Source organism: Lycorma delicatula, chromosome 6 (genome assembly GCF_047948215.1).
Source record: "Lycorma delicatula isolate Av1 chromosome 6, ASM4794821v1, whole genome shotgun sequence".
NCBI lineage: Eukaryota > Metazoa > Arthropoda > Insecta > Hemiptera > Fulgoridae > Lycorma > Lycorma delicatula.
Window position 1 is genome coordinate 73,040,324 of NC_134460.1, and position 26,234 is coordinate 73,066,557.

Genomic DNA, 26,234 nt, shown 5'->3' on the forward strand with positions numbered 1-26,234 from the left:
TTACAAATTGTTTAAAAAAAATAAAATATAGGAAATGTAATATTTATTTAAATATTTTAATTTTAAATTTAGCATTTTAATGAAATTCAAATAAAACCAATCCACTTTATAGGGGCCTGAATTAAAAAGGGAACTTAAGAAGAATAAAGTTCTTGATGTAGATGACTTCCCATGAAGAATTCCTGAAAATTATATACCTTGCCATAATATTAGAAACAAACCAAAAAAAGAAAATAATTTAGTTACAAACTCACCGCACCAGCAGTACATCTACCTATAAAAAAAAAGATACTTAAGTAATGCAATAAAGAAAAAAATCAAAGGATAATAAAGATATATTTTAATTTATAAAACGTACAAGAGCAACCAAAACATTTGGAGAAAAAAATTTAATTAAAAAAATATCAATTAAATTATTGATTGCATCCCTACAAGTTAACTTCATGAGACAAAAGTAACACAAATACACATGATTTTTCACCTAATAGCTGATCCTTTACAAAAGAGAAATGTCAAATTTTACTCTAAGTAAGCAGAATCTTTTCGGTTGTTTTAAATCATTATTATTTATAATATTAAGTCCACTTTTTACAATTTTCTGAACCAAGATTATTATCTATAATAATTGTATTCATAGGACAAGAAGAAAAATGGCTTGACAAAAACTTCATATTTAATTTAATTTTAATAAAATAATATAGATATTCAACTAGAATTTAGCTTAAATTCTTTTATTTAATACTGACAAAAATTATGAGAGAAGACAAAAAAAATAATGTAACAAATCTTATGCTCCTTGCTATCCAAAGAGATCCCCATCAATAGTTAGTGGGTAAATGCAGGAATGTTAGACATAATGTCAAAATTATGATTTAAAATCCACATGATTACTAGTTTCTCTCAATTTTAAATACCATTTATTTGTTTTACTCTAATTGATAAAAAGAAACACAAGATATAATAAAATTTTCAAATAAGTAATTAATTCAGTTGGTTAATAATCATTATCATTTATTTTCCATATTAATTCAGAAGAAGATTGTCAATGAAGATAATGCAATCTACTAATTTCTGAATCCAATAAAAGAAACATTAAGAAAATGTTATTCTTTTGTATCTACAAAAAAAAATAAAAATACATCTTACAATTGAATTTTGAACCCAAGTTTTATATGTATGAGATACAGTTTAATTATTTTTTTATTAGATTAAAATGTATTTCTGAAAAATTTTTACTGAAAAAATAGTAGATCCAAATGATTAGGGCTAAATTTTGGAAAAATTACTCATATCAGTAAGTTAAAAAGTGATTATAAAAAATAAATGTTCAAGAAAACAGACAAAATTACAAATATCATATTGTTTCAAAAATAAGAATAGTAACTTTAACCATACCTATCACCCTTTTCATTCTACCTACTAGACAAAAATGATTAAAAAAAAAATTTCATGCACACATTTCATGGCAATCACTTATTGAACAATCATTCCAATGTTGGTGGTATATTTTTCTATTCATTTTCTACACTCAGCTTTGTTCTTAAGCTACTTACTGAGATTTAGAGAAAGTAATCCATCTCAATATTCATTAATTTTAAATGACCCGTTCAAATTTTTACTTCATTATAGTAACTCAACCCCAGTTCACTACTAGTTTAAAAGTAACATAGTACTGTCACAGAATGATAAATACTTACATTAGCATTTCATTTTCTAGCTACAAAGTAGCTAGAAAATTTGTAAGCTACAATGGTAATGTTTGTGACTTTTATCTGGAAAGTTCTGATTTTAAATCCCAGTGTTTGGCATTATTAAAATAAAAAGAAATTAATTTGTCATCATAAAAAAGAGAATAGCTGTAACTGGATATGGATTGATGAAGTGAATAAAATTAGAAAAATTATGGGGCAGATGTTTTTGAACGTAGAATATATTTAGTCAGCATTTACAAAAGGAGAATGTTCGAGGATTGAATTTATCAGCAACTTTTGATATTATATAATATAGGTTCCAGGATTCTATATGGTTATTTTATCAGTATAGTGAGTGGTACAATATTATGCACAACTGTTCAAAATGTGACAAAAGGTCATCAAGTAGAAAATATTAATAACACCAAAGGAGCCATAACATCAGTTCTAACAAAGAAATTGCAAAGTTAAGTTTCAAAATCTATTTCCATATCAGTAAAAAATTATAAATGACAATTTACATATAACATTCCCACAATTTAAAAAATTAAACTTACTATCATAAAACTTTTGGATACATTTTATCTAAAAGAGTTAAAAAATAACCATAAATGTTGTTTACACTAAAAAAAAAATAAAGCAATAAATAGTTTCAAATTACAAAAAAAAATTTGTTCTCAGCAAAGATAATTTTCACATTGCTTTTAATCCTTCTCTTGAAAAAAAATTCAAAAAGTGAGGGAAAAAAAAATTGAAAATATTACTTTAGTTTGAAATACTTTCGGTCAGTGTGTAGAAGTCAGTTTCATTGTTATTTTGAAATTTGGTGACATACCGAGTGCAGCTGGGGTAAAATTTAAAAACATTCTGCATATCCTACTTAAAATTTTTATTTTTTATTTTTAATGCCCTTTCAGTTTTCTAAGGTGAGATAATTGCAATACTGTGCCTTTCCTGATGCCAATCTACCAAAATATGCTAGTTTTGCATGAAGTTAAATGAGAACTCACATACATTCACTAATTAATTATTCCGGGCACTGATAATGCAAAAACATTTTTCACCCTTAAAAAAAATTATTACTTTGGTTACTTACAGAATATGGTATATATAAAAAGGAAATGAATATATTCTATTATAAAATAATACAGAAATTTTGTGGTGGTTTGAAAATATTTTGCATGTATATTTTTCCACCTTGGATTAAACAATCATCTTGAGAAATCCTACTTTCATTAATTATATCCCTAATTTTAATTGTAGAGTGTAAATTAAGAAATGGAAATGGTTCATTATGTATCATATCCATTCATAATAGCAAATTGGTGAAAAACAATCCTTTGTGAATACTTTCTTTTCATAGAAAAATTACTACATAATTAAAACCAAAATAGAATGTTTGTTAACCAAAATTTGTTACTGTTTGTGAATGATCTGAATTTAGGCATCAGTACTTTGTCACTGCCAGTGTTTGTTATTATATACCATTTTTTTTTTTTTTTTTTTGGTGCCACTGTTACCAAAAGAGAAGGATAATTGCAAAAGTAATTAAAATATTAATTACAATTTACTTCATAAAACATGATAATGAAGAAATCTTTAGACAGTGGCTAAACTACATATGTATGTTAGGTCGTATAAACAAATAGCTGAAGTTGGTCTAACACACCAACTCATACCTGAGAAAGTTACAAATAATTCTAAGGGTAACAAACAAGCTTCCCACCTGAGGCTCAATATGGAAAATAAGGAGCAAAGCAGTCTTCCATTGTTTTCTTTACTGAGGTGCATGCATATATTGTTGGATTTCAACAGGCCAAGCCCATGAAAATTGAAGTGAATTTACCTTACAATTGACAGCTTTATTTTATTCACGACAGGATCTGACTACATATCAAACACACTATACTTATAAAATCAATTCAGACTAGTGCCACTTGTATATTGGACGGTTTATATGCAAAACAATCACAAAGACTTTGGCAGATAATGTAGCAACAAATTACTGTATTCACTTCTGTGAAAAAATGCATTAAAATATACACTGCCGATAATCAGTAAAAAAAATTATATGATGCAGATTTAGTCATTAAACTATAAAAAGAATTAACAACTTACCTTCATTTGAATGGTAGGAAAGCGATCCTGTTGTTTCAAGATTTGATCCTGAGGGAATCCTCAAATTGAAAATCTCCGGATCTTACATTCATAATGTGCATTTTGATACACTTTTAAACACTGAATAATTACACAGCACTATGATATATAACTTCACTGAACAAATGTTTATAATTTAATTAACAAATTTAACTACATTACTACCATTAAACAAAAAGAGGACTGAAACCTGGTTTACTCAATGATCGTGCAAAAATTCTTAAAAGTATTTAATGAGTGCAGCTAAATCTCAAAAACTGTTCCAGTAGGTTACTGGACACTACTTTTTAATTTATGAAATGGTGCATTTCATATGACTGCCTAATGTATTTGTAAATAAATATGATACAATTAAATTTTTAAGAAAAACAAAGCTATTACTGTACTTAGTTTTCTTATTAGGAATCTTATCGACAACAAAAGATTCATATGGATAAAAAATGGAACGTGTAGGAAACGACATCAAATTTGAAAATCAGAAAAATATTTTGTTTTCACAACAAAAAAAATCATGAGAAAAATACATATTCAACGTAGCCCTACACCAAACTAGTGGACAGGCCAAGAATGGGCAAAATGCTTTAACTTTTGCTAGGGTGTAAGCCTCAGGATAATATATTGCCATACCGAACAGTCTCTAAAGAGGCTGCAGAGGTTTTAGCGGGTCACCTCCCAATCGATCTTGTATCATTGCGGAGGAGATTGAGAAAACAGGGGACTTTGCCACCTGCGGATAAAAAACGGCTAGCCAATGTCATATAAGAGCTAATGGACAAATGGCAGGAGTGATGGGATCTGTCCATGAAGGGATGGATGCACCATCCCTGTTCATTGGGAACATAAAGAGTTGGTATAGGAGATCGCATAGCTTGCTGAGTTACAGCCTCACTCGGTTTCTGGCGAGCCATGGCAGATTTAGGGCATACCTGTTCCGATTCAGTCTAACCACACTGATCCCTGTCGGGAGTGTGGAGAGGAGATGTCCACGTTTCAGGGAAAAGTGAAGGAGTTATTAGATACTCTGGGTTATGGAAATATGTTCCAGCCCAAAGATACTCAGCGAATATTAATGAACAGAGGAAGAATGGACTTGGTGGATCGATATTCTAGGAAGGTGACAGACAAGCTCCATTTATGGGAGGAGTTTCGGGAGAGAAGAAGACATTGGGTGGTGTTGAGCTGGACAGGTCTGCGGCTGACTGCCTGGATGGGGCTTCAGTGAACGTGCAGGAATCGCCTTGGTGTGTTGAGGCCATGGACACTCCATTCCCAGTGCCTGAGCGTGTTGCCCTCATCACTGAAGCAACGACTGATGGCTGTTATGGGTAAGTATGAGTTGAGTTCATGGTTTGCTAGGCATGTGTGAGTATGTGCATGGCAAGTGCATGTGTGGTTGATGGATGTTTCTTTCGAGAATGCCTTTCATGCTTGGTGTTTCTCTCCACTTGAGTACTTGCGATGTCTGTGTCTGAGCATTGGCAAGGGTCTGTAACCGCATGTGTGTTTGAGGAGGTCTCATGTGCCTGTGGGAACTCATTTGTGTATGCTTGGTTAGAACTGTGTTTGATATACTTTTATGATGTGTTGTGTTGCATGTGATGACATGGCTTTGATATTTCCTTGTGGTGACCAATTGTGTGTGTGGGGGCGTTAACCTCCCCTTGAAGCAATGCTCTACTAGCTGTTCCTGGGAGGAGGGTTGTCAGGGGTGAAGGTTTAGTCGGTAGTGCGAAGGTATACATACGCACTTAATAACATCCTGTGGAACCTGTTAGCAAGCCTGATACTGCTTATGTGCCTGTATATAGGGTTCCTCCATCTCTAAAAAAAAGTGCTAGTCTGTAGATCACAAAGACCAAAGAGATGGAGGCAGATGCAAACATCCAGCAATCTTTAGAAAACAGTTATTTTAAAAAATCCGATAAGAGTTAAACAGTACTTTGTTGCTACATAAAGAAAATAATAAGTAATATTTTGATTGGTAATTTGTTACATTTCTAAAGGTCTGTATTTTTATAAACAGCCAAGGCTTATAGTACAGATTATAGTCACCATTAACGAATGGTTTAGTTTGGCATGTTATTTGTTAACATTTTTTTACAATAGTTTTATTTATACAAATACAAGGAACATTAAAAAACAGGAATTTTTGAAATGCGTAATGGCGTCCAAGTACAATTTACAGCACTACTTTGTGCAGAAGCAACCTTGCCACTCAGTAATCATGGAGTAGTGGAATGGTCAACAGAATGCTTTCACTGTAAAAATGTTTTACAAACACAAGACAGTTTGGATGGTGCACAAAGGGACTTCCGATGGCATTCAATTTAGGGTATGTTCCATCAAAACACATGATAAAAACGTGGATTAAAAACTTTGAAGATAGTGGATCAGCTCGGAAAAAGAAACTGTCAGGATGACCAAGAAGTGTTCATATTCTACACAATACTGGGGCTGTATGTGTTTCAGTTACACAGAGGCCACAGTGTTCCAATTTGTAAACATGTAGTATGATTAGACTGCCTTGAAAGTGTTTGCCGAATTTTTCATTTTGACTTAAAATTTCATTCTTACAAGCTATAGATCATGCAAGAACTGAAGGAGAACGATTACCATTTCTGCTTTAATTTCAGTTAAAAAATTATGATGACAACAAATTTCTGGACAAGCTGTGCATGTCAGATGTGGCAAATTTCCATCTCACAGGATACATGAACAAGCAAAACTATCCTTTTTTGTTGACAAACAGTAGCACTAATAAAGTTCATGAACACCTTTACACAACAGCAAGATAGCACATGGTGTGCAGTTTCATCACATGGGATCATCAGACCATATTTTTTCGCAGCCGTCGTGATTTGCATGAGGTGTAGATCATGACGACTGTCACTTTGGATCGATATGTTCACATACTGCAATCTTTTGTCAACACCTGCATTGAACAATTTTCCACACAAGCACAAAGCCTGGTTTCAACAGGACGGTGCGATGTCATATACTGCAAGGCAATCAATGGCAGCTATGTGAGAATTATTTGGTACCCATGTCATCTCAAGATCTGACAAGATTCTCTGGTCCCCAAGATCACTGTATTTTTCAGTTTGTGATTTATTCTTAAAGGGATACAGACCTATGGTCTGTAACAGTCAGCCAAAGGCACTGGATAAATGGAAACAAACAATTTCAAATAAAATTCGTAGCATCCTACCCACCTGAGATGTTGCAGTGAGCAATGGGGAACCTCAATAGCAGACGGCAGAGTGCATACGTAAAGGAGAGTGCCATCTACCTGACATAATTTTCAAAAACTGTTATGGTTAGGTCTGTCAATAAATCTTTTTGTAGCAGTTTTCAAAAGTTCTTTTTTTTTGTCACCCTGATATTTCTTAGGTAAGATAAATTTAGAAAATATAGAAGGTGTTGATTTAAAATATGAGACAGAAATTATTTCCAAAATTTTCGACTGTCCTGACTTGCCTGTCTACATAATACATAATAAAGAGCTTATTCTCATGTACTGGAATAAAAGAAAGGAAAATTCTAGGAAAATAATGCTATTGCAAAAAGCCTGGGGAGGAGATATACAGTTTATAAGGAGTATTAACCTCAAACTTGACCAATACAATCACTAATCATAAAATCTAGTTTTTAAGCAACTTCATTACACCCAAAGGTATCATCCAACTATGCTATAAGTAAAATATACTATAATCTTCCTGTCATAGAATGATGATTTAGGATGCTTTCTAATAATGCAAATTACAGAACAAATGTATCAATTTAGTTTTTATTTCAATTTAGTTCTGGCTTATTGTATCGATATCCTTATGTCTAACTGCTGAAGAATGAATTATAGATTACATCACATGAATATTACACAATTATGCATCAAACATTAAAAAATAATTATTAGATAAGAATTATCTGAACAACTGCTGAAATTATCAGCTGAGGGATTTTAATATATTATAAAGAAAAAATATTAAAACATGTTTTATAATGAAAAATATACAATTACATTATTAATGTTAATTCACCAATAAATTTGACAAATTTACACTTTTTAAAATAATAAAAATGATGATGCACTTTTTAGATAATTCAACTTTTTAATAATAAATTTTTACTTTACAAAGAACCCTCCCCCATCACCACCCACCAAAAGATGAGAACATGGAGGTTCCCATGCAAGAGAATTGGTGAATTTAAACTTTATCACGTGACGATTTTCAAAAGGAACATTTGGAAAATCATGAATGTTAAAGTGAAGAATATTTAATGTCAATTAAGATAACTATCTCACCAGAATCAAAAGGAAATTCAGAAGACAACGGCCTCAAATAAAATTTGCAGGTTCCCATGCAAGAGAATTGGTGAATTTAAACTTTATCACGTGACGATTTTCAAAAGGAACATTTGGAAAATCATGAATGTTAAAGTGAAGAATATTTAATGTCAATTAAGATAACTATCTCACCAGAATCAAAAGGAAATTCAGAAGACAACGGCCTCAAATAAAATTTGCAGGATACTCAAAAATTGTTAGAAAATAAGCAATGGTGCCAAGAAAGACTGGAAAACCTCAACCACCAAAATAGGCAAGACTTGATAAAACACATTAGAGATTGCACAAGAGACAGTATTCACACCAAGGAAACGGAGGCACAGATAGTGGAATCTGGAATGTGATGATGCGTTAGAAAACCAACTGAAATTCTGGAAACACTGGTATGCTAATAAAACACAGGAAAACTTTGTTGAATTTAGACTACAAAGTAAAAAAACTATAAAAACCTAAAGAATGGGAGGAAAAACTATGAAACAATCTCCTTCACCAAATTAACAAAGGCTTCCAAATAAATGACAGTAGAAACTACAATAGAATTCTTAAGCAGATGATAATCAAATACACTCCTCAAGTCTCTGCTTTAAAAGGAAGAATGGAGAGATAAAAAAATACTAACAACAAGGAGAATTGTGAAAACCTGGTGGAATATTTTGGGGAACAACTCAATTGCAAAAAATCAGAGGGAAGATACCCAGTAGTAGAACCAGATCAATGTTCCTGGAATCAGTACCATCAACTCTGGAAGAAATTAAAAACATATTACAAATCCTCAGAAATAACAAATGCGGGTGAAAACTCAATCAAGAGGGAATATGGAAATATGCCAATGAGCATACAATCTATTTACTGCCTAGAGTGCAGAAATTATTGCATTTACTGCAAATTACAGAAATTTGGGAAAAAGTGGAAAATTCATTCATTCAAATTCATCCAATTCAGAAAAAAAGGAGTCAACAATTATTGAGGAATATCTCTACTACTGGTTATGTACAAAAGTATTTCTAAAGTTATTCTTCACAAATTTGAAGAACAAATTGATCCATAAATCAAGGTGAATTCAGGAAAGGAGATTTAGCACAGAACAGATTTTTAGCCTGAGAACTGTCATCAGGAAATACAATTTGGCAAACAAGAGAATTCTTTAGGAATTTGGGACAGACCCAAAACTAATAAACCTCAACAATCAAACTCCAAGATTAAATTTAAAGGGGAAATATCTCATCTTTTTGGAATAAAGACAGGAGTCAGGAAGGGGACAGACTGTCTCCTCTTTTCTTTAGTGTAATCTTAGAAAAGGTCATACGAGAATGGAGGAAAGCTTGCCAAGATAAAGGTCTGATGGAAGGGAGAATCTGAACATTGTCTGGTCAGATGATCTCGTCCTCTTGGCAGAAGATATAGAAGTGGCTGTAAAACAACTAAATGTTCTATACGAAGTGGACAAAAAGGCAGACTTATAAATTTCTATATAAGAAACAAAATGTATGATGAATATTAAGAATGCACCAAAATTGTATGGGCATGGCTCAGAAGAATTAAGACATTAATGAACAAGCAAGCAAACATCAGCATCAATAAGATTATGGCCTAATGAAGGACATGTACAATAAGAAACGGATCTTAAGTACAGGCAAGATTGGGCACTACATATAATGGTAATCTGACTAGAAGTTTTATAAATGTCACAGAACTTTATAGAATTTTATACAGTCTTGATAAGTCAAACATACATTGCCCTATAGTAATTACATATTTAATCATTTTAATTTGGTTACAGAAATATGCTTTTGCAAATTTTACATAAAACTAAACATTGAAAATTTTCAAGAAGCCCTTGTAGATATGGGGAAAAGAAATAATACTTACAAGAAAGTAAATTAAGTGATCAAGACAATGTATGTAATAGTTCAAAATTGTCTTGATAACCATCAGGAGATGGAAGTATTCAGTACAAATAAAAGCAGACTGAAGACAGTAACAAACAAAGTGAAGGTAATTTTTCACTCTTTTTTTAATTTACTAATGAAAAGCAATAATTATAATATTTGAAAATAAAAAATATAAGTTATACTGGATAATATCATATCTGGTAAAAACAATAACATAAAAAGCCAATAAAAATTAGAAGTAACACTTCTGAAAATAAAATAAAGTAACACTACTAAAAAATATTTACATACATATATGGAACTGAGAAAAATAAAACTATTATAAAAGTAGAGAAAGTATTGTTTAATATGTAAATATAAAATGGGCAGTCAAAATCACATGATAAACAAGGTTCAAAATTAACGAAAAATTTTCGAAATTTTGACAAACGACACGAAAATCAAAAAGAGAAGAAAACGTGAAAAAACTGAAAACATATTTAACAATCTTCATTCGGATACAAATAATTTAATACAGAATCAGGTGCAATATCCATTAAATAAAGTTGTTTCAACCCTTTTTACTCAGATATTAGGTACACAGTAACGAAGATGGATCTCAAACTAAGATTTCCAAATACTGACTTGCGAACTACTGTCAAAATGGATCAAAATAAAAAATTATACTAAGTAGGAATTTACAATAGCAAAAATATAATAAAAATGAAAATCATAATTTTTAGGCAAACAAATAAACATTTATATCATACAATAATCCCAAAATCCTCACTTTTATCACACGGTAACCCAGTATTCCTTTCTGTTTAATTGGCAGATATAAACATAACACTTAAACAACTTACGGTAAACATACTGAAGACTATGATTAATACACATACTAAAAGTATAAACCGATGAATATGTTGTTACATTTTTCTCAAGAAAAACCAAATTTATGTTTAACCGTGACGTTATAAAATAACATTTTTAATGACTGTTGATAAACCTTAAAAAAGTAAATTGATAAAACTTTCACAGCAATAACAATAATGCTTCGAAAAAATATTGCAACTCTATTTCTACAAAATCTAAACATAAAAAAATATGAAAGCGGAACACTAATCAACCGTTCACTCTATTTTCGCAACAAAACGAATTTAACCATAACTCCCCACAAAACATACAAACGCCATCTTCGTCACATACATACGCTACGACCAACATGATTTCTTTACTGAACGCACATATATAATTTTACACCCGACAACGCATAAAAGCAATTTGTAATTTTTAAAAAATAGACAAAGAAAATATGATAACTTAATAATTTTCTTAAGATCTAGTCGTATATTTTTGATAATAGGAATGTTAGGTCCAGTCAAGCGTAGGCTATGTTATGATCACTGCATAGAGTTTTTCCTGTTTTAATTTAATTCAGGTAAATAATATTTACATTTTAAAGTGCTGTTAGCGCGTAATTGTATTTATCACGCTTGATATCTTGCCTGATTTTAATACTGGAACTTTTTAAACAATAAAATATTCGTATTAATTTACTCTATTCTATAAAATTATAACATATCATTTAATATTATCTTATTGGTATTATAAAGTATTTTAAGATTTACTATTTAAATGCTGCTGTGTGTTTACAAGCCTGTTAATGCCAAGGTTGTATCTGTGCGGTTTGGAGCAGTTGTACGTTGTTGAAGTTTTTGTGATTGTTCATAATATTATGCGAATTTTTGGATGGTTTATTATTGATAGGTTGTTTAATAAAAACAATTGAGATTTATGTTACTGTCGTAGGTGTTAATATTATGCAACTGGTTGACTAGTGGAATTTAGTTCAGTACACAAATTTAATGGCCTGAGGCTGCTTAAAAATACGTATAAATTTAAAGTTGTTAAACATTGTTTTTTATTGTTTATCTTGGACTGTTCTGATTCAAGAAACTCTAATTATATTAATTATGTCGTTTTGTAATTTTAGAAATATATTTCAATTAATCAATAAAATACACTTACTCTGTGATAACGATATCGAATATTGAGGAACCGTTGGTTATTAATTTCTGGTTGTTCATTTAGATTATATGATTTTGAAGCTTGTGATGAATTCTTAAAATTAGTTTGTATATTTTTACTGCTTTGTGTCGTAAAGCTATTTATATTTACGCTTTATCCGGTTAATTTATGTTATGAAGGTTAGGTTTGTAATTGTAGGTTAGGATGTCAAGTCAGGTTTTTGGGTGTGTTTTGAATACTATTTCAACATGTTGTATTGATTGAATTTTTATAGAGTTGCCTTTAAAAGATAGAATACCTTGTTTTAATATATTACTTTCAGGTAATTATAAGTCATCATAATGTTTCAGTTCATAATATTTGTTGTGAGTTTGCCTTAATGTCTTATTCGTCTAATGCATGAAAATATTCTTTAAAGTAATTTTCTTTTCTAGTGGACTGAATATTTTTAATTTTCTAAGCGTGCTGAGTTTTGTTTCACAAAGGTGGTTTATTTCATTTGCTTTAGTTGTCAAATTAATGTTAAAAGTGACTGGTAGTTACGTAGATTGTGGATACTATCTTCATCATCTTCGTATGTTTCTTGCCCATAAATTTTATTCTATTTTTTTTTTATACCATCTTTTCAATTTACTTCACTCATTTACAAGCTTTCTAGCTTATAACTGTTCATCATATGGGACATTGTTTTCAAAACATTTGTTTTGTTTTTGTATGCCCATCACATTTTCTTATATGTAAATATATATATATTAACAATATTGCAAGTTATTTTATCCATATTATTGAGTTATTTTTTCTGTATGCTTTAATATGGTAGTATTTTACCTAAGCTTGGATCTCATCATTAGACTGAATTAAATTTTGATGAGGAATTTCAGTAAAAGTTTTACTCATGTTGACATATTAAACAGGACACTTGTCTGGAAGTCCATAAGTACAAATATGGGAAAATATGTTGTTTATAAAAACTGATGACAAAGTGAGTGCTAGTCTGCTTTTGGAAAAGTGAAATACTATACATTACTTCGGAATGAAGAAGAATTCATCACGCGATTAATACTAAATTGTATTGATTGTTGCTGATAATCATCATAAGGACTTCATGTTTTTGGACTCACTATGAACAGGATTACATTTTTAATAATGTGTTCAGGTATGTATTGTATTGGTTAAGTAATAAGTATATTTATCAGACTAAATACAATGTACCAAAAGTAGTTATAGTGGTCATATTTTGGATTGTAAATTTTAATTCAATCTTCTTATTTGAACATATTATTTGTGAAAAATAATAATTAATAGAGAATGACCGCCAAAAACTATTTCACTTATCACTTTTAGTCAAGATAACATGCATAAAAAAAATGTTAGCATGTCAAAAAAATGTTTCAAAAAAAAGCTTTTTCTTGAGAATAACCACACTGTTTTCTGTGTTTATAACTCATATTAGGCGACTTACAATTTTACATTTTTGGGACTCTGCAAGTAAGCAGTGATTCTAATTATTACTTAATATCTCTTGACCTCTATTTCAAATTGTATGTTATACCTGTTAATGTTTATATTTGACTCTTAATAACTAAAAACCACTTCAAACCTACTTTTTCAAGCTTAATTGAATGTTTTTACTAGCTTTTATTATTTGGTCTAATATTTAAAATATGTGTGTAAAAGAATACAATATGAATCTAAAATTAAATTATTATTTTTATCGGTTCTTAGTTTCTTTTTACCTATAAGATAAAGTAGACAAATTTGAAAACACGCAGTTGTCAGGAATTTTTTTTCTAACAGATACAGTAAATTGATGCACATTATGTTTTTCCCCAGTTCAGAATAATATTTTAACATGTAACTGTAGTCATTTTCTTTTAATGTACAGCTTAAGAGGGTGGAGGAGATTTTAAAAAATGCAACTTAAAACTGTTTGTAAAAGTTACGATTATTTATATGTGTCGTCTTAATACAGAATCTAGTTTATTTATTCTCTGATTATTACTTAACACAAACTATTTAATAGAAGTGTTAGTAAATAAAAAATTTGCGTTATAAGATTTGTAAGATGTGTAATCTTATGTTAGTAAGATTTTAATAACTAATGGTAATAATCAAAATACTTCATCTTGTAGTTAGCAGTCCTCAGTAAAAAAATGTGGTTGCAAAAAATAATATTAGCAAACATTATAGCCTAGAAATCTGTACATAAATATACAGTAATAACATAGTGGGATGAAGGCGTTTGAAGTTGTGATAAGCATTTTGAAGCTTACAGTAAGTCTGTTAAAGTGAAATATCACTTGTGCATCAAAAGAGTTTCCCAAATTCATTGCTGGAGGAGATTAAGATTTTGTGGTGAGAATCGCTTTGCTTCTAGATAAGAAAATTCATCTTGTGAAAGGTATAAATTGAGGTTGAATTTAGTAATTTTACTTTTATCACTAACAAGCCAGACAGTAAAATTCTGCATTTCTGTTTATTAATTTTTTTATCATTCTGAAAAAAAAAGTTATGTACTTTTTAGGTTAATAGTGTTTGGTTAAAATGAATCTTCTACACCTGTCGTTTTTTTATTGAAAATTAATATTTGTTAAAATTTTATATTATTGTTTTTTAGAGGGTATTTTGAAGAACTGACAAGTAACAAAGTTTGTTTAACGACCTCTTAAGAGTTTAGAAAGATATATGAATGCAGTTGGACAACTTTTTGTTTAACATTAATTGATAAATATATTTATTTTAATAAAACTTGTTAATAACAAACTTATTGATTAAATATTAAAAAAAAATGTAATCTCACCAAATCTGTTAAGTTCAAAAGGACTCATCTTGAGAGCACTTAAATGTTTAAAAGACATCTTCATCTTATATAAAGACCTCTACGTCTAACTGGAAGAATTATAGACTAAATACCAAAGTTGAAAAATAGTTTACCCAATAAGTATATTATAATTTAAAGTTCTAGTAATTAATATTAAAAAAAATGGATACTTGTGTATTATAATTGCACCAGCATTATTGGGAGGTTATGACCAGCGCGACTGGCAGTGAGTTAAATAATAAGAAAATAAATAAATAAAATTATAAATGTAATCTAATTAAACTTAATCTACGCTTGCTTTGCTTACCTTGATTAGCGAGCGAATCAAAGAAGTTCAAGCAAGTCAAATTAATTGAACAAATCAAATAACTTTGGTTAGACTATATTTATAATTTTATTTATTTATTTTCTTATTTATAGAGTTTCAGTGGCGCCATCTAAGAACTAACTACAGATGTATTATACATATAACTTTCCAACCTTAGTGGCACCAGTATAATAATACATAAGTACCAAAAATATGTATAATGTTAATTTTATTGAAGATTTAAAAAAAAATTATTTGATTTTAAATATAAATCATATTTAAATCTTCTATGGATTTTTATTAACATTGATTCAGAGGTATTCCATTTTAATTCAACAAATGATCAGTGTATTACTGATTTTGATTTTGTTGATATTTGGTTTATGATAACTACCCACCTTGTAGGGGCCAAAAAATATTTTTTTATGTCTTTAAAAAAAATCTTTTCTTGAGTAATATATTATTTTCTAACTCACAAACAGGTAAAAACAGCCATTTTTGTCATCATTTCCATGAGCTGTAGCATCTTATTTTACATCATACAGTGCTTTTACATCAAAAAGGGCTTTTTGGAAAGAGTATAGATGGAACTTCATCTTAGTGTACTCAAAATTCATTTTGCTACTTAACCAAGTCTTGTAATGTTTAGTGAAGTTATTTTTACTAATTGTTTTTTTCAAATTTTGCACCCAAAATAAATAATGATGGGCTTAGGGTAATGAACCTGTTTTTTACCTTTTAGGTAGTAGTGGTACTTGTAAAAAAATTGGACTGTTCATTATCCTTCATTAAAAAAAAATGGCCACCAAATCGTAAGATTTTGAAAATGTTTCATTTTTGGGGCCCAAAAGCCACATGTGGGACAGGTGACAAAAATCTGAAATGTTTACAGCAGCAAGTATATTTTATGTACTTTAAAACCATATAAAATTTATTTTGCTCAAAGGGTTGACGAGTAATGAAGCCAACAAAACTGCTAAAAACACCGTTGCTTCTAACCGTAAATAACATATGCAAAAATACTGACGTTATTTATTATTTTCAGATTATAAAAATTACAACTAAACTAATGAATAAGTTGATAATTAATAAATAGTCAGTTACAAAATGATAAACAATTCAAATACATTAACAAGTTGTTCAATTCAGTTTTACCTTATTTTACTCCTGCTAGTGGAAGCTATGAATAAATCTTGCACTTTTTGATAACAAACTTAACTAACATAACTGTGTGCTCCTGCTACTTTTTTATTGAGTAGAACTAATAAGTCCTCATACATCTTTGGTGTAGTGTTGTGTCCTCTTCTAGTAGTTGATAGAAAACGCTCTGGAAGCTGAGAATCTTAAAAATATTTTCCAGTTGAACCCGTGTTTGATTATCTCTCAGTGATTTCTTGAATGAAGAAGTACCAGGACCCTGCAGATGGAAAAGGTGTATTCGATATTCCTCTTCATTTTCATGTACAAGATGTGTGAGAAAAATAATGGGATTGGTAACACTGCGAGCGATCTGGCAATGCTGTGTCTACCGGTTTGTTCATCCCTTCCACATGCTCAGTACGAGTTTCAACTCCGTTCAGCCAACACATTATTTTTGACACCGCCATCAGTGAAGTTGTGTTTTTGTTGTGTGTTATGAAAATAGAGCAATGTTGCGCAATCAAGTTTTCTGTTAAACTTGGGGAATCTGCGAGTGTGACCTTTGAAAAGTTGAAACAGGCCTATGAGGAATATTGCTTATCAACAGCACAAGTTTTCCACTGGCACAAATCATTTTTGGAAGGCCGAGAACACGTTGAAGATCAACCTTGCTCAGGGAGACCTTCAACTTCAAAATCTGACGAAATCATTGAGCGTGTGAGGGTTCTCATGAGATCAGACCGTCGTTTAACAATATAGATGATGAGTGAACAGTTAAATTTAAACACTTTCACCGTACATCAAATTTTGAGAAACGATTTGGACATGCGAAAGGTTTGTGTGAAATTGATGCCAAAAAACCTCACAACAGAACAGAAGGACAATCGAAGAAACGTATGCGTTGATCTTCTTGAGAGGATTGACAATGACCAAGAATTCTTCAATCGTGTGATCACAAGTGATAAATCCTGGATATTTGAGTACGATCCTGAAACAAAGTGGCAAAGCGAAGAGTGGCACACTCCGTCATCTCCTCGACTGAAAAAAATGTTGAATGAGCAAATCAAAGATCAAAACCATGCTGATTTGATTTTTTGACAGTAGGGGTATCGTGCATAAAGAATTTGTTCCTCCAGGACAAACTGTCAACCAAGTGTTTTACGAAGGTGTCCTTGAAAGGCTCAGGAAAAGCACGGTCATTTCCATCAGGGAATTTTTGACCTCAAAAGACATTCTTACGGTTCCTCAATCCCCCTATTCACCTGATTTGAGTCCTTATGACTTTTCCTTTTCCTGAAATTGAAACATGTCTTATAAGGACGTCATATTGGAACTCTGGAGAACATTCAAAAGACTGTGACTGACCAGTTAAAAGCCCTACCAGTTGAAGACTTCCAGCGCTGCTAGCAGGAGTGGGAACAATGACTCCACTAGTGTATAGCTGCCCAAGGGAACTGATTTAAAGGGGATAATATTGTTTGAAAAAAATAAAAACTTTGGTAAGTAAAAAGTCAGTCTCATTACTATTCTCACACACCTCGTATTTTGACTTCAATGACTTCACCTAACCACCACTTGTCATTGTATATGCATCAGAATGATTCAGAGGTTGGCCAGACTTTCAGAATACATTTCTGACTTGTTGGAACATAACTGTGAAAGATTCTTGTTTTTGGGACTGTTGTGATTACCTGATAACGAGAATTGAGGTGTTCTTCAGTCTTTTGAACATCTTTATTAGAGCAGAAAATAAATGTTATATTTTTAATATTGTCTTTGTAATAATTGTATATTTCAGAAGGGGTAACAATTTGATTGTTGACTGCCCTTTCAAAGCTTGCCTTAGTCACAGTCCTTTTTACAGTTTCACGAATACGATCACATGGTCCTTTTCCATGGTATGGGGCAAAAAAATGCCATTCAGCTGTGATTTCAAAATCTTGATGGTAGCACAAATTTATGAATTTTTTTTTGTTTTTGAGCCATCAGAAAAATTAAAAAATTGTTTAACTTGTGAAAACAGTGTTTTTACCTTATTTATAACTTGCTTTTGAAAGCAGAAGAACGATGTAGTATTGTGCTTCAAGTACTTACTAATCACATAATAGCTTTGGCTTTGTAATTTTCCTTCTTTTTTTTTAAATATATGAAACATGGATGTACTGTGAAATAGGTTTTTGACTGCACTTCATCCAGTATCACAAAAGGAGAATTTTGTCTCATTACAATACATTCACCTTCCAACAAGTTTTCCCTTTTAGTGTTGAGGAAATTAACTTGTTTCTTTGCAATAAAATGATGCCTTTTTAAATTACAAATTTTCAATAAGTTTATCTAAGTACTCTTGAAATGGAAGAATTTCAGTAGTTAGTTCACAACAGTCAACAGAAACCCACTGTTTGAAGTTAATTTCAAAATCATCCCAGCTGTCTTGTAGTAATCTGAGCATTTCATTAGTGCCAACATGTCAGACTGTGACAGAATGTTCATTTCATTTTTTATATCATACCATGGTTGAAAGGAAAATTTTATTATAAAAATTCATTTTTAGAGCAGATAAAATGAGTTTTAGATTTTTGGTGGGTGACACACACACAAGCATTGTGAGTACCTGACTCACCAGCCAGAACACAAAATTTAGGTCTTAAATCAGCAAATTTTGAAAAACCAATTTTTAAATTATATTTTTCTTTGAAGGCTGTGTACAGTTCTTTTATGTTACATAAGATAAGCCTTTTTTGAACATTAATTTCTATCCGTCAGCTTGTCTTAGACACAATCCTTCTTACCTGGCATCATTTTGATAAAAATCTTGGACACATTTAATGACATTTTCATAATTTACATGAGTGGATTTCGTTTTGCAGATTTGTGACAAAATTCCGCTTGATTTAATTAACTGTTTGGATTGATGGGCCAAATACTGACAAACATTAAACTCATTTTGAATTTTAAAATGCTTCAGCTGCTTGGTAATAATTTTAAAATATTAATTTTTTCCTGGGTTGATGTAACTATTTTCATTTTATCCTTTATTTTAATGATTAATTCTTCATATTCCCTATCTAAATCGGCATAATTTTGTGGTACTAAACTGGTTTCTTCTGTAGAAATATTTAAATCAAAGGAATTGTTTAATTTACTGGTAACCAAATGGGCTATTTTAGTAACTTTACTTTTTAAAATTGGTTCCTTTGCGCTGCTCGATAATTTTTGAATCTTGATGGGGGAAATGCCCAGTGCTTAACAAGCTTTATTCACCATCTCAACTATAACACATTGAGGCTCAAATATATCTTGACATTCCGGTTCCCTTTCTTTATCATCTTGTGGTGTTTGTATTTTGTTTAAGCATTTTGTACACAGTCCTCTGTCTGGAATTAATTTTAAATTTGGATTGCTTGTTGAAATGTCACAAGATATTTCTTGAAGAGATGTTAACTAGTTTAGTGTGACAGCTAAATGGGTCAGAGCAACTTTTCCCATTGATATGAAAATATTTATCTAAATATTTGGTTTTATGAAATGTACAGATATTTTTCGTTTCAGTACATCCACTTCTTAAAAATATCAATATTATTTGCTGTTCAGTAAACTCTAAAATATTGTGCAATACTGAAGATCTATTGTAAGACAATTTGTGACATACTGTTTCAGTGTGAATGCCAATTGAACACTTTATAATCTGTTTTTATAAAATGCAAGAGTTCTTACAATACAATTAGCATAAATTATAAAACTACCATTTGCACCTCACTTTGTCTTATCCCACTTTCTCTACAGCTAAAATAAAAATTTCTCTAATTAAAAATATTAAAAATAAAAGATATCGATCGCATAAAAGAGAAGTTCGCTGCTAATAAAATTGCTTTATAAACAAGTGTACATTACCTAACCAGTATTAACACTAGTAACAATAAAACATATCACATTGAAATAAAAATAGTTACTGAGCCTTCTGCAATGTTTACCTTCAGGATTACGCAAACATTCATGTCCATGCATGTCTATTCACTTTTGTGTTTAAACATGAATTTGTGTGTATGAGATATAATTTAAGTAACAAACTATCTAGAATATAAGCCATCTCATTATAGACAAATCAAAATATTTTGTGTAGTACGCCTACATTATTATCTGAAAAATACATGTGAATTTTGTGGATGCATTGTTCATGGTTAGAAGGAATGGTGTTTTTAGCGGTTTTGGTGGCTTCATTACTCATCAACCCATTTGAGTTAACAAAATAAATTTTATATGGTTTTAAAGTAGATAAAAAATACTTGCTGTAAAAATTTTAGGTTTTTTGCCCTTGTCCCACATGTGGTTTTTAGGCCCAAAAAAGATTAATTTTGGCAGCCATTTTTTTTAAATGAAGGACACTGTAACAGTCCAATTTTTTTGTAATTACTGCTAGTACCTAAAGAGTTAAAAGGTAAAAAATGGGCCTGTTACCTTAAGCCCTTCATTAATTATTTTGGGCCTAAAATTTGAAGAAAAAAACAATTTATAAACGCAACTTCAGTAAACATTTCAGGATTTGGTTATGTAACAAAATGAATTTTGAGTACACTAAGATGAGGTACCTTCCATCTTTATTCTTTCCAAAAAGCTCTTTTTGACCTCTGTATGATGTAAAATAAGAATGCTACAGCTCATGGAAAAAGTGATGAAAATGGCTGTTTTTACTTGTTGGCAAGTTAGAAAATAGTCTATTACTCAAGAGAAAAATCTATATTGTGGCCTCTACAAGGTGAGTTGTTATCTTATCATGTAATCATCAAAATTAAAAATAGTGAAGTAATAACATTTTTAAAATTTGTTGAATTAAAAAGGAATATACCTTTATTAAATTTATATTTAGCAGAATTATTTTGTGTTTAAAATATATGTATATATTGTACAACTAGTTATATATATTCTTTGATGACTGCTATTCACAGTGTACAAACGTTTTAACAATTTGATAAATACAGATAAAAATACATTTAAATAGTGAATAGATTTTAAACAATAAAATGGATAATATGAACAAAAAACTATTTAACAATATAATAATATTTTTATCTAGTACATGAACAGATGTGTTAAGAAGTTTTATAAATTATACACATTTAAACAGATTTAAAATAGAACTACAAATGCATTTGATAAAATATGTTCAATTTTGTATGAAATAATTTCTCATATTATTTCATATTTATGAAATAATTTCTCATATTTTCCAAAGCAAATATAAGAATATTGATGACAAATTTGAGATTTACGAAATTATGTGTTTGTCATAATAGTGAAATATATGACAGAAACCAATTAAATATTTAATATAAAGTTTAATAAATTATACAGATCATTTAAAAATAAACATAAAACCTCTTATATTGTTAAACATTTTACCAAACACAGACCAGTACTGAATTTGTAAGTTTAAGAAAGCCCCTTTTTTACCCATTTAGGATTGTAAAACTGGTCTTTTGCACACTTCAACTGAAAAGCTTTCTTTTACTTGAATAACTGTGCCAAATTTTAACGTCTGTGTAATTGGAAAGTGAGAGAATTTATGGTGAAAGTGGGTGCAGCATTTTTATAGATTTAATACATCTCTATCAATTTAACTGTTTGCAGCATATGAATTAGTATGAAATAAAATCCTTTTATCCAACATTTTTTACCAGAGAAACATGTCATTTCTGCCCAGTATCTCTAAAATCAGTTCCATTATTGAAGTATGTATATTCAAATATTTAATAAAATATAGAGTTTTATTAAAGAATGTTGGTCTTTTAAAGAAATATACTACTTAAGGAGTTAATAACTTAAATAATTAACAGTAGGCCTCTTGCATGAGTGCTATATGCAAATGTTCTCTGCTTTCTCAATAGCCCTTTTGCTTGCCTAGAAAAGGGTAGTCTCTACAACAGTCCCATAGTGGAGGAATCCATTTGCCACTAAACCCTTATATTAATGTTTTATTTGGTATGAACATTTTCTTAAAGTAGTAGTATTTCAATGACAATCATGTGAACATACAAAGAGGAATGTTCAAAGTTTGACTAAGGTAAAAGATGAGTGCATCAGTAGAAAAGAAAGATATGTATGAAAACCTCCAGATTGGACAAATAAGAAAGCTTGGAGATAAGATAACTGTGTTGTAAACAATCACTTGTGTAATTAGTCTTTGTTATATATATGTATTGTTGTTATTTATCCACTTTCATTCCCAAAGGTAGGTAGTTTCTCAATTACAGTTAAGTTTTTTAATTTGAGGATGGTAGATACTTTTCTTTTAATGGGCGAGAAATGCCACATTTGTTTGGAAATCTTGCACTATCTGGATGAAAGACAAGAGATGCAGTCTGCTGCAGAGGTTAGTTTAAGAGTTTGTTTGGTATCAAAAGCTTTTGTAATAATTATTTAATTGATGTCTGTTCTGTAAATTGAAGTTATTAGTTTTATATGCATTTTATCTAATAGTATTGCTTTCCATTGTTGCAGGTACTGAAGTTGTACTGTCAAGAACACAAAAGGTAAGACAACGTTTAATTTTTTTATTTTTCAGTGTCCATTAAACCAGTACATCAGTACTTAAAGCATGCATACTTGTATCTTTTTATTTGTTTGAACATTGCAGGAGCATCATGTTTGAGTATAGAAGGAACTTCTTCACAACTCCATTCCATCTTAATTCTTTTAACATTCCCTCATAGAATTAATATGCATCAATATTTTTATCGTTTTTGAGTATTAATTTTTTTTTTGTTGAAACTTTTATATTTTTTAAAAGCAGTTTTATATATTTTTAATAAATTTAAAGATGATTAAAAAATACATTTTGATAAAAATATTTTTATTAGTTAACTTTAATTCTTTTTTTAATTAATTTTTATTTTATTTGTGTTGTTTATTATCACAATCTATGTCAGATTCCTTTTTATTTTTATTATTTGTTAGGCCTTATAATGCAGAAGTTCCTTTTTTAATTTCAGTTGAATTTTTTTAACAAGAACACTAGAAAAAGTCTTCTTTATCCATCTTCAGCATAACAACATTTATCATTCCCTCCTTTATTTTAGGTCTACATTAAATAAATAAATATCAGGATAATACATATTTGCAAATAATATTTCAGTTTTGTGATTTTTTTTTAGAATAATGTTAGTGTAACTTTTACTATGAGCCACATTACTATAGCATAATAATAAACAACTAACATTCATTGGAATTGACTAGAAATACTGTTTTTAATATATTTAGTAATTGTTTTTAAAAATAATGTTAGTTTAACTTACACATGTTTCACATTACTTTAGAGCAATAGTAAACAACTGACAATCATTGGGATTGGCTGGAAATACCCTTTTCAGTGTAATAAGACGAGTGTAACTTAAGTTGAATTTAATTAAATATAGCAAATTTCAAAAAGTTCAGCAGTTATGTAAAAAAAAAAACAACACAAAATACAAGCTTTTACAGCTTCTTCATAATATTTTCATTATTCAAATTGTATAGTTCCATTTAGTTGATTTGTTTTATTTTGAATGTTTCTGTGGTGTAAAAATTATCTGTAGTTTTTCATTCAGAAGCTAAAGGATCACCTCCAAGTAAAATATTTTGCTCCTGATATATACTATCATTAATCATTTCTCTTTTCTTGTATTATTCATATTGTCAGTTCTTTAATAAACATCTGTGAAGTTTTCCTTTCTATCTGCTCCTCATCTTATTACTTGTATGGCCAGTATTTAAAAAAATTTAATCAAATTTTTTTTTATGCTTTTTTAACTGAACTATTTAGCTTTTCCAAAGTAATTTGACATCTTTGAAATAATATTTCCCTAAATGTAATTTTCTAAGAATTTAACAATTCTTAGAGTATTCCAATAGTTATTTATTTATTTTTTTTAATAGAGAATTAGAAAGTTTTCTGCCATCATTAAATTTTATCAAAACCTTTTTTTGTTGAAGGTGATTTACAATACAAGAATATGTACTTTTTCTTTTAACATTTTTTTGGTTAGTTTGTCGATTGAGTTTTTTTTATACATTTCAATTTTATAAAGCTATACAAACATTTCTGACAATTTGTCTATCATCACTTTCTAATGCTTATTTTTTTATGTATTGTCTGATTATATTGAATACGATAGTAAATATAAAAAATAAACCTATTTGTATATATGCATTTCTTTATTTAAAAAAAAAACTTTTTATTGAAAGTAAAAAGTAAGGGGTAACAACTTATGATTGATCCAATAATTTTTATAGACATAGAAAACGTGAAAAATTTAAGAATTTTTAAATTATTTATTTAATGCAAATTGTATAATTTGATATGTATATACAGCACAGAACATTGGATATGAGTAGCTTATAGTGACACTCTTGTAAAAAGTAATAGTTATAATTAATAATATATAAGGTCTGGCAATTTCTCCAGTCAATTCTCTGTCAAAAAAGTAATAGTTATAATTAATAATATATAAGGTCTGGCAATTCTCCTGAAATGAACTTTCATCAGCTTAGCTTATTCTTGCCATAAACTAATGTTGCTTCAAGTACATTTGGTTGTATTAACATTATTGCAATTTTATTATATTTTTATTCCAATTGTAATTTAAAAGTTTGGCTATAGTAAGTGCATGTTTGTGAAAACTCAAAACCAGACATGTGTATGCACACATTGGCATATTTATAAAACATGTGCATACATGCACACATGTAGCACGTGTGCACAGAGAGAGAAAGAGAGCTGAGTTTCATTATATTTAGCATGTGAGAAAAATTCTTCTTTTTCGTCTAGTGTTCATTTGTATTCTTAATTCACTTATTTTTACTATTTATGGTGAAATTTTGATGTCTTATTGGTCTAATGATATTTACGATTGGAAGACTTAACTTGCTAATTTTTCCATTTGATTATATTGGTTTACTGTTGTATCTTTTTTGTTATTGTCATTTTTTTTAGTTTAAAATAAATTTTGTTGTCATCACTGTTGAAAAACTTGTGTGTGATACTTGTACCTGGAAACTCATCTTGTTTTCTTCATTCCTCTTAGAAGAACTTTTACAAGTTCCATGAAATTAGTGATGTTTCTGAAAAAATATAATGTTTACTGTGATATATTATGTTTCTGGTTTTTTTTACTGGATTTCAGCTGTTTAATTGTCTTTAAATAATTTCGCTAAATTTTTCATTCATTTTTAAATACATTGTCTTTTATTAAAGGTTCTGATAATCATACCAGTCTGTAAGTTGCTGTTCATAAATATAAGAACTGCATTAAAATTATTCCTTACAGGCAGGTTGTCTTGTCCTGCATGTTTTTTTTTGGGGTGACATGTAATTACTAGTGGAATTAAGAAGCCAGACTTTACATGGAGGGACAGCTTCCTGACACAACCTTGGTATGGTACTCAGACTTCACTTGAATCGTCTTCCAATAATGGCAGTGTGTGTGAATAGACTGTATGATGTGAAAACTTTTCATAAATCTTTACAAAAAAGTTTAAAACTTACTAATCCAAATAACAAGTCAATAAATTTTTGAACATCTAGATGTATTTAATAACCATTTTTTCAAAGGGGAGTTTACTTAGACGTACATTGTCCTTGAGTATTTATTTAGCATATATTTGTTAACAATTTTTTTTCTTCAAATCACATTTATGACTTTTATTGGTAAAAACCTATATTCAATAGTTAAACTACTAAAACTGTTTAAATGTAACTTATTATACACTAAACTAATACAGATTTTTAAAAACACTAAAAGTTAACAAGTTTTCAAAAATCAATTTCTTCCAGTTTAGCTTTGTAATCTTGTTTTGGAAAAGAAAGTATTTTTCTCAAATAATGTAATTTCCAGTTTTAATT

The 26,234-nt window shown here is 29.7% G+C and overlaps 2 protein-coding genes across 10 annotated transcripts in view; one reads left to right on the forward strand and one right to left on the reverse strand.

The window, feature by feature from the left end:
• Positions 1-4,138, reverse strand: part of LOC142326669 (uncharacterized) — a 128,956-nt gene extending 124,818 nt beyond the window's left edge. For both annotated transcript variants that reach the window (XM_075369281.1, XM_075369280.1), the window contains exons 1-2: positions 3,810-4,138; positions 255-274 (exon numbers count right to left, since the gene is read on the reverse strand). In XM_075369281.1, coding sequence (XP_075225396.1) covers positions 255-270 — 16 coding nt within the window. In that variant the 5' untranslated portion in view covers positions 271-274; positions 3,810-4,138. The remainder of the gene's footprint in view (positions 1-254; positions 275-3,809) is intronic.
• Positions 1-26,234, forward strand: part of LOC142327137 (uncharacterized) — a 599,916-nt gene that overhangs the window by 459,583 nt on the left and 114,099 nt on the right. The gene's annotated exons all lie outside the window — the stretch shown is intronic.